Genomic DNA, 15,472 nt, shown 5'->3' with positions numbered 1-15,472 from the left:
AAGTGCTCTTTGGTGACCGAAGGGAGTATGTAACAAAGTTTCAATTAAAATATCAAAATAGATTTGATTTAACGAAAAAAACTAAATCAAGCCAGTGTAAGAAGTAAAGCAATTAAAACCAAAATCTTATACCTGGCAACTTAATTATTTTTTTGTTGTAAAAAGTACAATTAAAATATTCAAAGAGAACTAGTCTAATGAAAGAGGAGTAATCAAACTCGTGTAAAAAGCAAAGAAATTGAGATCACACCTTTAGGCCTCGCATCAGAGTTATTTTTGTTAAATATTTAATTAAAATATTAAAAGGAATTTTATCTAGCAAATGATTTCTAATGTGGGGTAATCTCTTCCATTCAAAAAAAAAATCACTTCTTAATTATTTTTATAAAAAGTTCAATTAAAATTTCAAAAGGAATTCTTTTTTTTTGGTCAAGTAGCCCAATGGCTAGAATTTCACTTTTTAAAGTGAATAAGTGGGAGTATCTGAGTTCGAACCCCGGTCCCTGCAATAATTTGCAATGTCCCTTACAGGAATTCTATCCAATAGAAAAGTAATTTCTTACCGTGCGAATAAGCAATTTTGGCCATAATATTAGGCCTGCCATCTTCATATTCTTGTAAAATATTCAAAGAGACATAATCTAATGAAAGAGTGTAATCTCTTACAACGTGAAGAACTAAATAAAGTCTGTGTAAAAAGTAAAGCATTGAGATCATAACCATAGGTCTCACATCTTAATTAAATTTTTAAAAAACTTCAATTAAAATATCTAGAGAAATTATTCTAACCGAAGATGATAATCTCTTAAGGTGTGAAGAAATAAATAAAGCTCGTGTATAAAGTAAAGCAATTGAGACCATAACCTTATGTCACACATATTAATTATTTTAGTTAAAAATTCAATCAAGATATCATAAGGGATTTGATCTATCATAAGAGAATAATCTCTTACGGGTGTGAAAAATTAATTCATGCTCGTGTAAAAAGTAGAGCAATTAATACTATAATCTTAGGTCTTGTATTTTAATTATATTTGTAAAAAGTTCAATTAAAATTTCAAGAGATATTTGATCTAACAGATGAGAGTAATTTTTTACGGTATGAAGAATTAAATCAATCTCATGTAATAAGTAAAAAAAACTTGGACCATAACCTTAGACCTCACAACTTAATTATTTTTATATAATGTGTGAATAAAATATCCGAAGAGATTTGATCAAATGGAAGAGGATAATCACTTAAGACTTGAAGAACTAAATGAAGCTCGTGTAAAAAGTAAAGCAATTGATATCATAACCTTGTCTCAACCTGATGAACAGAATCATTTATGGGGACCTTTTCTATCAAGGACAGCAAAGCCTGCTGGCAGTATTCATCTTTAGAACTGCGCATGTGTAAAAATCAGCACAAAACACAAGATTTTAATAGTATGGTAAGCATAGATCGCCAGAATAAAATCATAAAATTCTCACCTGCAATCAATTAGGGAGTCCAAGAGAACAACAAGAAACTTTTCAATGTTGAACTCCTTAGACAATTCTAATAAAACCCTTGGCAAATCCCTATAAGAAAAAGGATTGTATAAATCATACATATACATAAATAGAATACAAATGGCAACAGCCAAACTACAAGGATCATCAACAAGCTCAGCAGTTTGAGGTAGACTACCTTAGTTCCTTTAAAACCTCCAAGGCCTTTATTGGAAGTATTCCAACATTTTGGGACTAGGAAAATTCAAACAAAACAGTGTAAGAATGAAAGTATAGACAAGTTTTTAAAAAATAGGCATAGCACAACAAGAAGAAAATATGGTCAATAACGGTTATCAAAAAGATAAGATAAACAATTAGGTCACAATATAGTACCTGGACAAGAATGATTAAGGCAATAAGGGACAGCCGAAACCATTGAAGATCCAACTCATTAGCCTCCTCGCGAGCAACCTCGGAAACTGAATTTATCAATCTATTCAAAAGTTTGGGAGCTAAAGCAGCTTTATTTCCAAGCAAGCTAACTATCATCAACGAACTGGCCTGCAAATGACAAAAATGCATCAGAAGCTGGCAAAAAAACAAAATAAAACAAACATATACATGACAGTGGCAGACCATGGCGGAGAGCCAAAATACCGCCATATTGGCAGAAATTTGTCATATCAGAGAGCCCAAAACCCACCACCGATATCTGCCATAGCCGATATTTGATAACACTACGTGTCAAGTACGATTTTTTTCCCAAAATATACCCCTCTCCCTCTCTTATTTCCCGTAATACCCCCCTCTCAATTTTTTTTCCCGTAATGCACCTCTGACAGAAGACCAACTGGGTAGCACCATTTGAAATGGCGTAATGGCCATGTGATAGCGCCATTCAGAATGGCGCTATTGACTGCTTTTCTGCTTTTTCTGTGTCCCCTGCGCCATTGACTGCTTTTCTGCATCATGCCATTTGAAATGGCGCTATCAAACATGCATCAAGCCATTCAGAATGGCGCTATGCAGGTCCTTGTGCTTTTTCCAGACGCGCGCGTGGCTTGCTGCTTTAGGAGGGGATTTGAAATTTTTTTGAATGCATGGGAGGGAGAGAAAGAAAAGAGTTTTGTTTGAAAATTTTTTAATTTTTTTTTTATTTGATTTTATTTATTTGATGAACAAATATTCGATGAATAAAGAAATTGTTTTTTTTTATTTGATGGAAAAAAATTTATTACAAGACGATTATATAAATAAATAATTAATTACAAACAAAACACTAAAATTCCTAATGTCTACGATGTCTACGATGGCCTCCGGTGCCACAAGGTGGAGGACCTGCATTCCTCGGATGTCCTCGTCCATATAATTCCTCTTCCGCATTTGTATCTTCCCTGTTAAGAAAGTTCTCGAGTTGATTAAAACTTTGAGACATCGAGGAACCTTCACCTGCCCACGTTGAATTTAACATATCGTCCGGTACAGCAGAACCCCAATGTAGGGGGAAATGTTGGGTTTGTTGGGTTTGTTGGGTTTGTTGGGGTTCACCGCGGTGGTAAGCATTTTCATTGAACCGTTGAGTTCCCGGTGATTGACATGATTGGTCGTCTAAAAAATTTCGGGTGTATGGCAATGGGGTAAAAAAATTGGATTGGCTATTTGGAAATTGGTCGGTAAATGGTTGTTGGGTAAATGGTTGGGATGTATGTTGTTGTTGAGGGGAAAAAGATGGTGGGTCTGGGATATCAGTATGTTGGGTAAATGTATTCTGCTGCACATCAGGACGTGGGCGTGGATCAAATAAATAATGTTCGGAAGAGAGATATGGCATGTTGAACCTTGTATAATCATTCAAGAACTCCGTTGAGTGCATTGGTACACCATCCACCTGATCTCCAACGAGGACACAATTATGACGATTATTCCAGTGTTGGATTTCAACCATAAATTTGGCAGCCCAATCATGAACCGATGATCTCATTGTTGTTTTGTGGTAACTCGTCATGACTTGGGGAACGCCCTGAAATCTCGCATGTTGAAATCCAAATTGAAGACGGACCCTGTCGGTCTGATGAAACTCTACAATCTCAAAGTTTATGAGAAATGTGGTTGCTGACCAACATGCAACGTCCTCTGGATATAAGCACTGGCTGACGTCATAAGGAGTCCAATTAAACTGATATTTTTAAAAACAAATTAGAGATTTGTTAGTGTATGAATTTAATTAGTTTAAAAAAAACAAATAAATATTAAGAGAATATATATTACCTCGTTGGCCGTTAAACGGTCGAGCACGTTTGTTGCGCCTTGTACGTCGTGGTCCGGACCGCCAGAGTACCTTGTTCCGGATGCAACGTACCTAAAATAATATTTTCACGATACGATTAATATTTATTATTAAATTCTAATAGATTGATTCAAAAATAAATAAATTAGCACATACTTACTTTAGAGCCAATGGCCTTTCGGACGCTGGATTTCTAGTTCTCTCGTGGTGAAATTCCCTTATTCGGCAACGTGCCCATGCCTGTAAAAGTAAGGCACATCCGGACATGGTTTTGGTTGGTTGGTTTTGATCTGCGAGATCACACATGCCCCTATACAACGTTGCCAAAGCTGCTGAACCCCAACTATATCCTCTTATTGTTTGTGTATCTTCCAACAATTGGAGGTACATAGTATGCACACGATCGCCAGAGGTGTTGGGCAATAAAAATTTTCCCAAAAAATAAAGAATATATGCCCTTAGGTGCATCAAGAGAATTTCGTAGGTGGGGTTTTCGGGCATTTCGTTAAGATATTCTTCCAGCCATGATAGCTTGACAGAATATCCTGATCGGCCGTTAGATGGAGGAATGGCTCCCAATAGTCGTGGGAAATCTGTCTCCCATATGTTACTGGAAGTTCCGGTAACAGCTTGTCCACAAATTTGTAGATCAAACAACATTGACACGTCTTGGAGAGTTATTGTGGCCTCTCCACACGGTAACAAAAATGTATGTCTTTCCGGTCTCCATCTTTTTGCCAAAGCTGTGACTACGGCCCAGTCCAACCTACATTTTTGAAGGAGGACGACGTTACCAAAACCACATTCTGCTAACAGTGGTTCTAACAAAGGGTTTGGTGCTTTAAATCGGCCCCCAGCACGCGGTCTAATAGTTTCCGTTGCCTACACACAACAAATTTATAATTAGTTACCGTAAAAAACAATTAACAAAAAAAAATTAGTACAAAAATATGGACGTGTAAAAAAGACACTAAAGTAAGAGTAGTATATTGTAAACAAACAAAAAGTAGTAGTAAAAGTGACACAGTAATAATAATAACCTTTCAAAAAAATATCATTCATGTAAAAAAAAAAATCATTAAAAAATAATAATAATAACAAAAATAACAAGAATAAATGAGAATAAAAGACCATTTTGATTTATAACACGCTCATGCGAATTGGCCATTAATTAGCTAGCTCAAGAGAGGACATGATTCTCCACTAATTTACCTATAATTCTATAATGTTTTAACATTTTCTGAAAAATTCATTGTGATGTAATGTGTTTGTGAATTTATCAAAAAAATATGAAAAAATTTACTATAATTTTAATTCTAACGACATAAATGAAAAATGACATAAAAATAACTTATACATTTAGTTTTTGTGACAAATGATTTTCACCAAGCCATAATGGATCCATTTTGTGAAAGAGTGGATGAGAGTATTAGGATGTATGGAAAAATGAGTAGTGTGAAGAATATGTGTGAGTGAATGAGAGAATTAAGTTGTTTAGAAAATGAAGGTGAGTGAAAGAAGTAGTAATTGAAGGTAGTAGTAAGGGTGTGAATGAGTTGTAGTGTGAAGAATATGTGTAGAGGAGTGGTATATTTATAGTGTAGGTGAGTGAGGATAGTAGTAAGTGTGTGAGTGAATGTGAGTATTAAGTTGTTTAGAAAATGAAAGTGAGTGAAAGAAGTAGTAATTGAAGGTAGTAGTAAGGGTGTGAATGAGTTGTAGTGTGAAGAATATGTGTAGAGGAGTGGTATATTTATAGTGTAGGTGAGTGAGGATAGTAGTAAGTGTGTGAGTGAATGTGAGTATTAAGTTGTTTAGAAAATGAAAGTGAGTGAAAGAAGTAGTAATTGAAGGTAGTAGTAAGGGTGTGAATGAGTTGTAGTGTGAAGAATATGTGTAGAGGAGTGGTATATTTATAGTGTAGGTGAGTGAGGATAGTAGTAAGTGTGTGAGTGAATGTGAGTATTAAGTTGTTTAGAAAATTTAGGTGAGTGAAAAAAGTAGTAATAAGTGTGTGAGTAAATGAGTAAGGTGTGTGGTGAGTAATATTAAGTTTGATGATATGTATGTATGTATACTATATTTGCATATTTATTCAACACTGAAATAAACTTTGTTAACACTTAATCATCAATTTATTTCACTTAACCACCGATTACACAATTAACTAAACATATAAATTAAAGATGTTGCATACAATTATCAGAAGCCGGTGTTTGACAGAGTTCTATAATTTCGTCGACCGATCGAACAAATTGAACATACAACTCAATCGGTCCGATAAATGTTTGAAATTTTGAAATAATTTCAAACATTTGACGTACATTATTATCACTACACAAACATTTTTCTTGATACATAACAACTCCATGTTTGTCTAGAAAAGGACTTCGATAACAAATTTCCAGAATATTTCTTCCATTCATCGTTACTTGTCGAATTTTTTCCTTCAACTCGGAAATGCTAATATCTTCACTGATACGACATAAAATTGGATTTCCGCTCGTATAATAAACACCAAATTCAGTCATTGATTTTTTCCCGTAAGAGTGAACACATGCAAGATATCCAGCTTCCATCTTTTCTTGAACAGAAGAAATAAGTTCAGCTCTGTGTAATCAACAGGTAAAGCTGATCATTTATATGGAGAAAAATGTAGTCAAAACGCATGCAAGGTAGCGCCATTTTGAATTACAACATGTATGTTGTATAGCGCCATTTTGAGTAGGTAGCGCCATTTTGAATTACAACATGTATGTTGTATAGCGCCATTTTGAGTAGGTAGCGCCATTTTGAATTACAACATGTATGTTGCAGAGCGCCATTCTTCTTTTGACTCACTGCAAAAGCCTGCAAAGCATGTAATAGCGCCATTTTGAATGGCGCGTTTGACCACCCACATAGCCAATTGGAATGGCGCCATCATAGTGTCTAGTTTTTTCACAACAGCAAGCCTTCACGTGAAATAATTCAATTGCAGCAGCAAAGCTTTCACGTGAACATTTTTTGAATTGGGTCAATTTAAAAAATTTGTTAAGTTTGAGGAAGAAAAATTTGTATATATAATCATATTTCTCTATCACTTACAAACTCAACCATATCACAAAAACACACATACATTCAAAATATCACAAAAAAACACATTGATTTATTATAATATGGCACCAAATAAAGCTGTAGTGGTGTATTATAATGGACAATGTGGTAGAAATTCTAATGGTATTTTTTTCCAAAGTGATCAAAAAAGATTCTTTAATGTTAGTACTAAGAGAAAATTTACTCCCTTAAAGAAAATAATTGAAGAAAAGTTGAATTTAGGAGACAATCAAGTGGTCTCCGAAATTACTTTTAGGCATCCGTTTGTTGATGTTCGGGGTAATTTAAGATACGAAGATATGAAAATTACAAACGACGACGAGGTTGACTATATGTTCAACTCAGACGACCTTTCTAACCTAACTCCTATCGAGTTATATGTTACGTTAGAAAGTGTTAATTTATTTAACCCACAATTTACCTCACCGCATAGTCAACCAATGGTGCCATACAATCAATCTCAACAATGGTCGTCCGGAAACACATCATTACGATGGCCTCAATGCGACCAACAACAATCTCAACAATGGCCGATTGATTTAAATGCAACAAATCCGGATGAACCTTTCCTTGAGTCACAACAACAACAATGGCAACCATGGGCCTCCTCAAATGAACCACTCGCTGAGTCACAACCGCAACAATGGCAACCATGGGCCTCCTTGAATGAACCACTCGCTGAGTCATCACAACCGCAACAATGGCAACCATGGGCCTCCTTGAATGAACCACTCGCTGAGTCATCACAACCACAACAATGGCAACCATGGCCCTCCTCAAATGAACCACCCGCTGAGTCACAACCGCAACAAATCCCTCATCGACGTCCCGACGAAGTACCAAACTTTCCAGAGCACTTTCATGAAGACACTGAGGATGAAGAAGATTATGTGGCACCAACGTCTGATAACGACGACGACGATGATGATGACAACAACGTTGGCAGAGAACCATACAATCCACCGAGCCAAATGCGAGACGTGGACAACGTTCTTATTCGCCAACCCACTGCCGTTTTACTCCTTGAAGATCAACACCTTCCCGTCAATGCAGAGTTAACACAAGGAATGGTATTTCACAATAAAAAAGATTGTGTGCAAGCAATCAAAACGTACCACATCAAACGATCAATAGATTTTACACCAAAACAATCTGATCAAGAGAGGTACGTAATTATTTGCAAACAAGCTCCACAATGTCAATTTTCCTTGAGAGCGTCGCATAGTAAGGCAACAGACCGTTGGAAAATTGTTCGCATCAGTAATACCCACACTTGCGTATCTTCTGCATTGACGCAAGATCACCAAAAACTTGACTCTAAAATGATATGTGAAAACATTCTCTCACTTGTGGAAGGTAACGTTACAATAGAGGTGAAAACTCTTGTTGCTCACATTAGAGATATGTTCAATTATACAATCTCGTATAAAAAGGCTTGGATTGCAAAAAACAAGGCAATCGTAAGAATTTATGGAGATTGGGAGGAGTCATATCAGCAGCTTCCACAATGGTTGATGGTGATGAAGAGGTGGCTTCCAGGTACAGTTGTCAAAATGGAGACAAGTCCAACAGCGTTAGATGGTCAAGTTTTCTTTGAACGTCTATTTTGGACTTTCAAACAATGCATTCAAGGATTTGCGTTTTGCAAGCCAATTGTGCAGGTCGATGGAACGTGGTTGTACGGAAAGTATAAGGGGACGTTGTTGATGGCCGTCGCCCAAGATGGAAACAACCATATTCTTCCGGTCGCTTTCGCAATTGTCGAAGGGGAAACCAAGGAAGCGTGGAACTTTTTCCTAAAAAATTTGAGGAAGTACGTCACTCCACAAGAAGGCATATGCGTCATCTCAGATAGGCATGCATCCATTAAAAGTGCTTATGAAAATCCTTTGAATGGTTGGAATAATCCTCCAACGACGCATGTCTACTGCATCCGACACATCGGCCAGAATTTTGTGAGAGAAACCAAACAGAAAAAACTTCGGCCGTTAGTTACAAATATGGGTAAATATTTCTTAATTTTTTACTATTATAATTGCCACTAATTATTTGCCTCTAATATATTATTGAAAATAATTTATTTATTTTTATTCAATTTAGGATATGCACCCAGCGAACCCTCATTCAAATACTGGCGGAACGAACTTAGGAAGGAAAGTGTGGAGGCTTTAAATTGGGTTGATAAAATCCCGAAAGAAAAATGGACGCAGGCGTACGATGGAGGTCGTCGGTGGGGTCACATGACGAGCAATCTTGTCGAGGCGATGAACGCAGTCTACAAGGAAATTCGCAGCCTACCAATCACAGCATTGGTCAAGGCAACATACTCTAAGACTGCGGCACTTTTTGGAACACGCGGAATGGATGCAATGGCTGTGTTAGCTTCTGGTCAGGTGTATTCTGTGCCATGTCAAAAAAGGATTACAGATGCAATGACTAAGGCTCAATCACATGTAGTCACTCGTCATGATAGGCAACGTTTCGCAGTGGAGGAAACTGAGGATCCCCACGAAGGCCGACCAAAGGATACATTTAAAGTACACTTGGAAGAAAAATGGTGTGACTGTGGAAAATTTCAAGCATTACATTTACCTTGTTCACATGTTATTGCTGCTTGTTTTCACGCTCATTTGGACTATCAAGTGTACATTGATGATGTGTTCAAAGTTGCCAATGTATGCCGCGTTTATGAGCATACATTCGAAGTGGTTCAAGGACAAATGTATTGGCCGACATACCAAGGCCCGAAACTTTTTCCCCGTCCCGACATGAAAAGGGTCAAGAAAGGTCGTCCAAAAAAGTCCCGCATTAGAACCGAAATGGACGAATTCGGCAAAAAAGAGCGCCTATGTGGTTTATGTAGAATGCCGGATCATAACAGAAATAATTGTCCTTATGTTGCGGGACCCTCGTCGTAACTTTTCCTTTTAATTTTATGTAATTTTTTTCCATGTTTGTTTATATAATGAATGAATGAATCCATGTTAAGTAATTTCTAATTTTTTTCTATGTTTATAATTGTCCACATTCATACAAAATAATTAAAATCACATTCATACGAAATAATTAGAATAAAATAAAGACTTACATCATTTTTAAGAAACTAAAATTCACGTACATAAACCATAAAATGAAGACTTGCGTCATTCTTAATTAACCATAGTACATAAACCATAAAATTAAAAAATAAACCACGTACAATAACAACTTAACCACTTTTCTTTAAGGTCGCGTACAAACGATGTGGTTCATTTTCGTTTTCAACAAAGGAAAACATCAATTGCACTTCCAAATCACCTTTTAATTTGTACCAATATTTTGTTGTTGTAGCTTCGATGGAGTCACTTGTGATGTCCGTGCATGAATTTAAATAAGCCATATGCTGGATTTGTATATGTTCATTGTTTTTTAACAAGAACATTTCTTCAATCTTATTCTTTAAAGCTGCAAGCGAACTCAATTTGCTAATCGGTAACTTAAAATGTTCTTGGCGGCCTTCAAATTTAACAGAAAAATTATGGCAATCATTGGACGAAGATGCCATTATTTATAAAATAAAGAGAGTGAAAGATAATAAAATGAATAAGATGAAGTTAGTTGAGTGAAAAATGAATGTGTGAAATGTGGTATTTATAGAATGAGATAGTAGAAAAAATTTAACAAATTTCAAACACAAATATTTTCTTTCTCTCCCTCCTAAAGCAGCAAGCCACGCGCGCGTCTGGAAAAAGCACAAGGACCTGCATAGCGCCATTCTGAATGGCTTGATGCATGTTTGATAGCGCCATTTCAAATGGCATGATGCAGAAAAGCAGTCAATGGCGCAGGGGACACAGAAAAAGCAGAAAAGCAGTCAATAGCGCCATTCTGAATGGCGCTATCACATGGCCATTACGCCATTTCAAATGGTGCTACCCAGTTGGTCTTCTGTCAGAGGTGCATTACGGGAAAAAAAATTGAGAGGGGGGTATTACGGGAAATAAGAGAGGGAGAGGGGTATATTTTGGGAAAAAAATCCATCAAGTACCAATATATAGAATATAAAAGAAACTGTAAGATCTAAAACAAAATCTAAGAAAAAGAATAATGATCTTGATTCCTAATTGAATAATGAATACAGAGAACAAAGTTTTAACTACTAAATATTAAAGGCCAGGTCCTCCATGGCAATCAACTGGCTCCAAAAAGTTGCTTGTTCTGACCAAACTGACCTCTTTTATTCCCCTTTTCACAATTTATTTCCTATAAATGAACCAGTATTTAAATCCGTTAAGACGGGTATGTCTAACTATCCCTCCTAGCCTGCCTAACATAGACACTCCAAATAGGAAGATTGCAAGCAGAAACTGAGTCTTCAAATTAAGGTGATGCATATAGAACCATATTTTTAAAGTGGTACACAGTGAACGATGTTCTTTGGGCTATTTGACAGAAGTAAAATCTTAAATGGAGATATATTTCCTTAGACTTGTGTGTTTGAGAGAGAATTGGTCCATGGTCTTTGTTTGGTACTTTGTTGATCAGTGCATGTTACTTTGAAGAGAGTTCACAATTATTACAAATATGGAGATTGGAGAAATCTTTAATATTGATGGATAAATTTTTATTTCTATTGTAAATTTAAAATAAGGGAATAAATAAATAGTGCAAAGGAATGACCTTTATAGTATAAATTGTACAGAAAAAAATTACTCAATAAAACAACAACCACTCAGCCCTATTCAACTATATACTAGTGTGATATTGATATTCCGGAGTTTGAGGATTTTAGAAATCACATAAGCAGCCACAGAATCATGCAATTAATTGATTGAACAAATCACATGTTATAAAATGAGCTAGTCCAAGCATATTCTAGATTTATAGAAAGTGATTACAGTGAGTAGCACTTCTTAACAAAAAGGTTTCGGCCAACTTATGCTACAAGAGAATGCATTACTTTTTGTGATGAATAATAATATGTTAATGGATCTTGACATGAAGGGAGAATGCAAATTCATTTCAAATGGTCTGCCCATTTCAAAGTATGCACTGCCAACTAGCCAAAAGGCCGCAACAAAAATTACTAAATGATGACTGATGCCCACAAACATTATAATCAGTTTTAATGCATGAAAACAATCTAACCTTGTGATCTGAAACCCCATTAATACCGTGCTGAAGACCGGAGCTCACAAAAGGAAGTATTCTCTTGAGAATATCATCATCAACCGTCACAACGGTACCCAAAACTTCAATGAAAACAGCAGTACAAAAGCCAATTACATTTTTTGAAGGTTGAAACTTTTTAGATGGAGATGCCTGCAACCAAAACCGTAGTCATCTTATTATTTAATTCTCTTACACAACCATCAAATTCACAGCTAAACACGGGTATTTTTACTCACATAGTTGCATAGAACTTCTAATACTCCCTTATCATGAAGGCATTGCTGCACTATAACCATTCTAGGTGGAGGTGCACCAGAAACTTTCACACCCTCAAGAAAACCCCATGTACCATTCCTTTACAAAAATCAATAAAAACATCAAAAAAACCATTCCAACTCCAACTAGAGTAATCTACAACACAACCAAACAATCATATCTTTCTAACCTTATATCGAGTATTTGTACTATCCGAACAAACGCATGTGTGTCATGGTACGGCAATGCACACAAAATCAAATCTTCATAGTTGTGCAAATGAATCCTGAAGCTCAAACCAAATTACATCAAAAATCACCATACCCAAAAAAATACAAATTATCCTAACTTAAACTGAATACTCACTTGTGTCTACGTACCAAATACTCGAGCGTCTTAAGTGCGGACGGAAGATTAAAATATCAGGAAAGTAATTTCAAATATGAATTAATTAAGACATCAAGTTTATCATTTTGTTCTCTCCCCGTTAACTCTCTATCCATCTCTTTACTTCTGTGACTGAACAAATCATTCTTATAATTCCTATACCGTTCATCATTGCTAATAAGAACCTCCAAACCTGTAACATAAACAAAACTTCAAATTCAATGAAATTCATTCAAGTAAGGTTATGAAAAATAGCAAAAAATTGAAAAAAGTGAAGTTATACCTTGAATAGCGATATTGAAAAGGGTTTCAATATCAATATCAGCAGCTTCTTTAGGATCGAATAAGATTGAAGGACGAGTGAATGGTCTTTTTTGAGGAGCGGAATCAACATGTGCTATGGATCTGATAGCTGCTAATTGAGAAGCTATGGAAGTTGCCATAGCTAGGGTTTTGTGATGAAACGAGAATTGAGAGGTTAGGGTTTCGTCTTCTTCTTGTTTGGTTAGGGTTAGTCTTTCTAGCCGCCAACTTTAACGACGTCGTTTCGTCTCACAAATTATTTCGACCAAAAAATATATATAGATTTTTTTTAGCAAAATTATATACTCCCTCCGTCCCAAATTATAAGGGAAAAAAGCTTTTTTTTTTGTCCCAAATTATAAGAGAAAAAATCATTTTTAAGAATGTTTTTTCCTTATTTTCATAAAATTAAATGCAAATTGCATTTAATTTCTTTTCTCTCTCATTTTTTCAATAAACAACAACCAATAAAAATTATTTTTACATCTTCCTATGCAACTTATTCCAAGGAAAACCCACAAAAACATACTTCAAATTCTCATGTTTTACTTTTTCTTAATAAGTGTGATTTTTTTATTTTCCCTTATAATTTGGGACGGAGGGAGTATATATATATATATATATGGGGCTGCTAATTTAGACCTAGTTGGGTCTAAATTAGCAAGGTGTACCTTTTCAGTTGGACCAAAATACCCATTCTTTTTAATTAATTAACCAAATTACCATCAGCGGACGCGGATCCAGTGTCGCGCGCGTACCGTAGGACCATGGTTACCGGCCGTTGATTTCCATCAGACGGCCAAGAGCTGATCTCATGAAGACTGTCTGATCAATCAGACAGCCCAGATCATCCAGATCCATCAGATTGCAGCGCGTGCACCACACTGGATTACACCCTTGAGAGAAGAATCTGCTTTTTGAAAGCAGGACACGTGGCGTGTTCTGATTGACTGCGTGATTTTTTTCCATTTAATACTTTAAACTCAATTATTTCATTGTAAATTAATTTTTTATTTTTTTATTTTTATACCAAAATTCATAATTTTTTTTGTCTACAAATAGAAACTTGGTTCATTTGATTTGTACACAGAAAAAAAACCAATTTTTCACTACCTTAATCTCATTTTTCACTGTCTTACATCAACTCACTGAAACCATTCTACAAGTAAAATGGTTTCAGAGTACAACTCTCTGAAACCATTCTACCAGCTAAATGGTTTCAGAAGCAAATAACTAAGAATCAACTCACTGAAACTATTCTACCAGCAAAATGGTTTCAGAGTACAACTCTCTGAAACCATTGTACCTGCTAAATGGTTTCAGAAGCAAACAATTAAGAAATTAATCACTGAAATCATTCTACCAGTAAAATAGTTTCAGAATACAATTATGTGCAACCATTCTACCAGTAAAATCGTTTCAGAAGCAAATAACTAAGAATCAACTCACTGAAACCATTGTACCAGCAAAATGGTTTCAGAGTACAACTCCATGAAACCATTGTACCAGCTAAATGGTTTCAAAAACAAACAATTAAGAAATTACTCACTGAAACCATTCTACCAGTAAAATGGTTTCAGAATACAACTATGTGCAACCATTCTACCAGTAAAATGGTTTCAGAAGCAAACAATAGTTTTTAATTACCGTTTTATCTCATTTAATTAACTAAAAATAGTTTCAGGTCTCCAAAAATTTCATAAAATATACCAAAAGTTCCAGAATATTATCTAATATTTTATTAGAAACAAATAAAAAAAAAATTGATTTCAGAGTACAACTCTGTAAAATCATTATTATTGTTACATGGTTTAATCAGCGAGATTTGTGAAAATAATTTCATGACTTGAACTATTGAGAGTGAGGTACACAAGAGGGTTTTAAATAATTCATAATACTCTACATAAAATTTTGGAAATTTTTTACGGAATTATAATATTTTTAATTATCATTTTATCTCATTTAATTAACTAAAAATAGTTTCAGGTCTCCAAAAATTTCATAAAATATACCAAAATTTTCAAAATATTATCTACTATTTTATTAAAAAAAAAGGACTGTCTAAGACGTCGCACGCGCCCCACGCACCGCAACTGCGACTGGCCGTGGCGACGCGCACTGTTCTTCTTCTTCTCTACCCGTTTTTCTGCAAACCGGGTCGCGCGACCCGGTTTTTTGACCCGGTTCGATCTCCCTCAATACTCAACGAAACCATACGTTCCTTATATGGATTTTGATCGTTTTTCAATTTTAAAAAGATTTCCGGTATTAGTTTTCAAAATCGGCGTTCGATTCGCACGTAAAATGAGGTCGAAATTTGAAGAAATTTAAAAAATGGTAAGGTTGTTGTTGTTGAATGGGGGGCGCGGGAAGACATGGGGGGCGCGCGTCTGATGATGAAAATTACATATATGTCCCTGTTACTCTATTGTTTCAAAAAAAAAAAAAATGAGTATTTTTGTCTAATTCAAAAGGTGCACCTTGCTAATTTAGACCACACTGGGGTCTAAATTAGCA

General features: G+C 35.5%; 1 protein-coding gene and 1 pseudogene across 1 annotated transcript; one reads left to right on the top strand and one right to left on the bottom strand.

Moving 5' to 3' along the window:
* Positions 1-1,102: 1,102 nt before the first annotated feature.
* LOC123906579 lies at positions 1,103-13,209 on the bottom strand (annotated as a pseudogene).
* LOC123906572 lies at positions 7,230-10,309 on the top strand. Its single transcript, XM_045956512.1, has 2 exons — positions 7,230-8,863; positions 8,960-10,309. Exons 1-2 carry the CDS (start codon positions 7,300-7,302, stop codon positions 9,775-9,777), a joined length of 2,382 nt encoding a protein of 793 aa, XP_045812468.1. The 5' UTR covers positions 7,230-7,299; the 3' UTR covers positions 9,778-10,309.
* Positions 13,210-15,472: the final 2,263 nt, after the last annotated feature.

The sequence above is a fragment of the Trifolium pratense genome, linkage group LG1, assembly GCF_020283565.1.
Source record: "Trifolium pratense cultivar HEN17-A07 linkage group LG1, ARS_RC_1.1, whole genome shotgun sequence".
In the NCBI taxonomy this organism is placed as follows: domain Eukaryota; kingdom Viridiplantae; phylum Streptophyta; class Magnoliopsida; order Fabales; family Fabaceae; genus Trifolium; species Trifolium pratense.
This window is presented reverse-complemented; position numbering and strand designations above follow the sequence as displayed.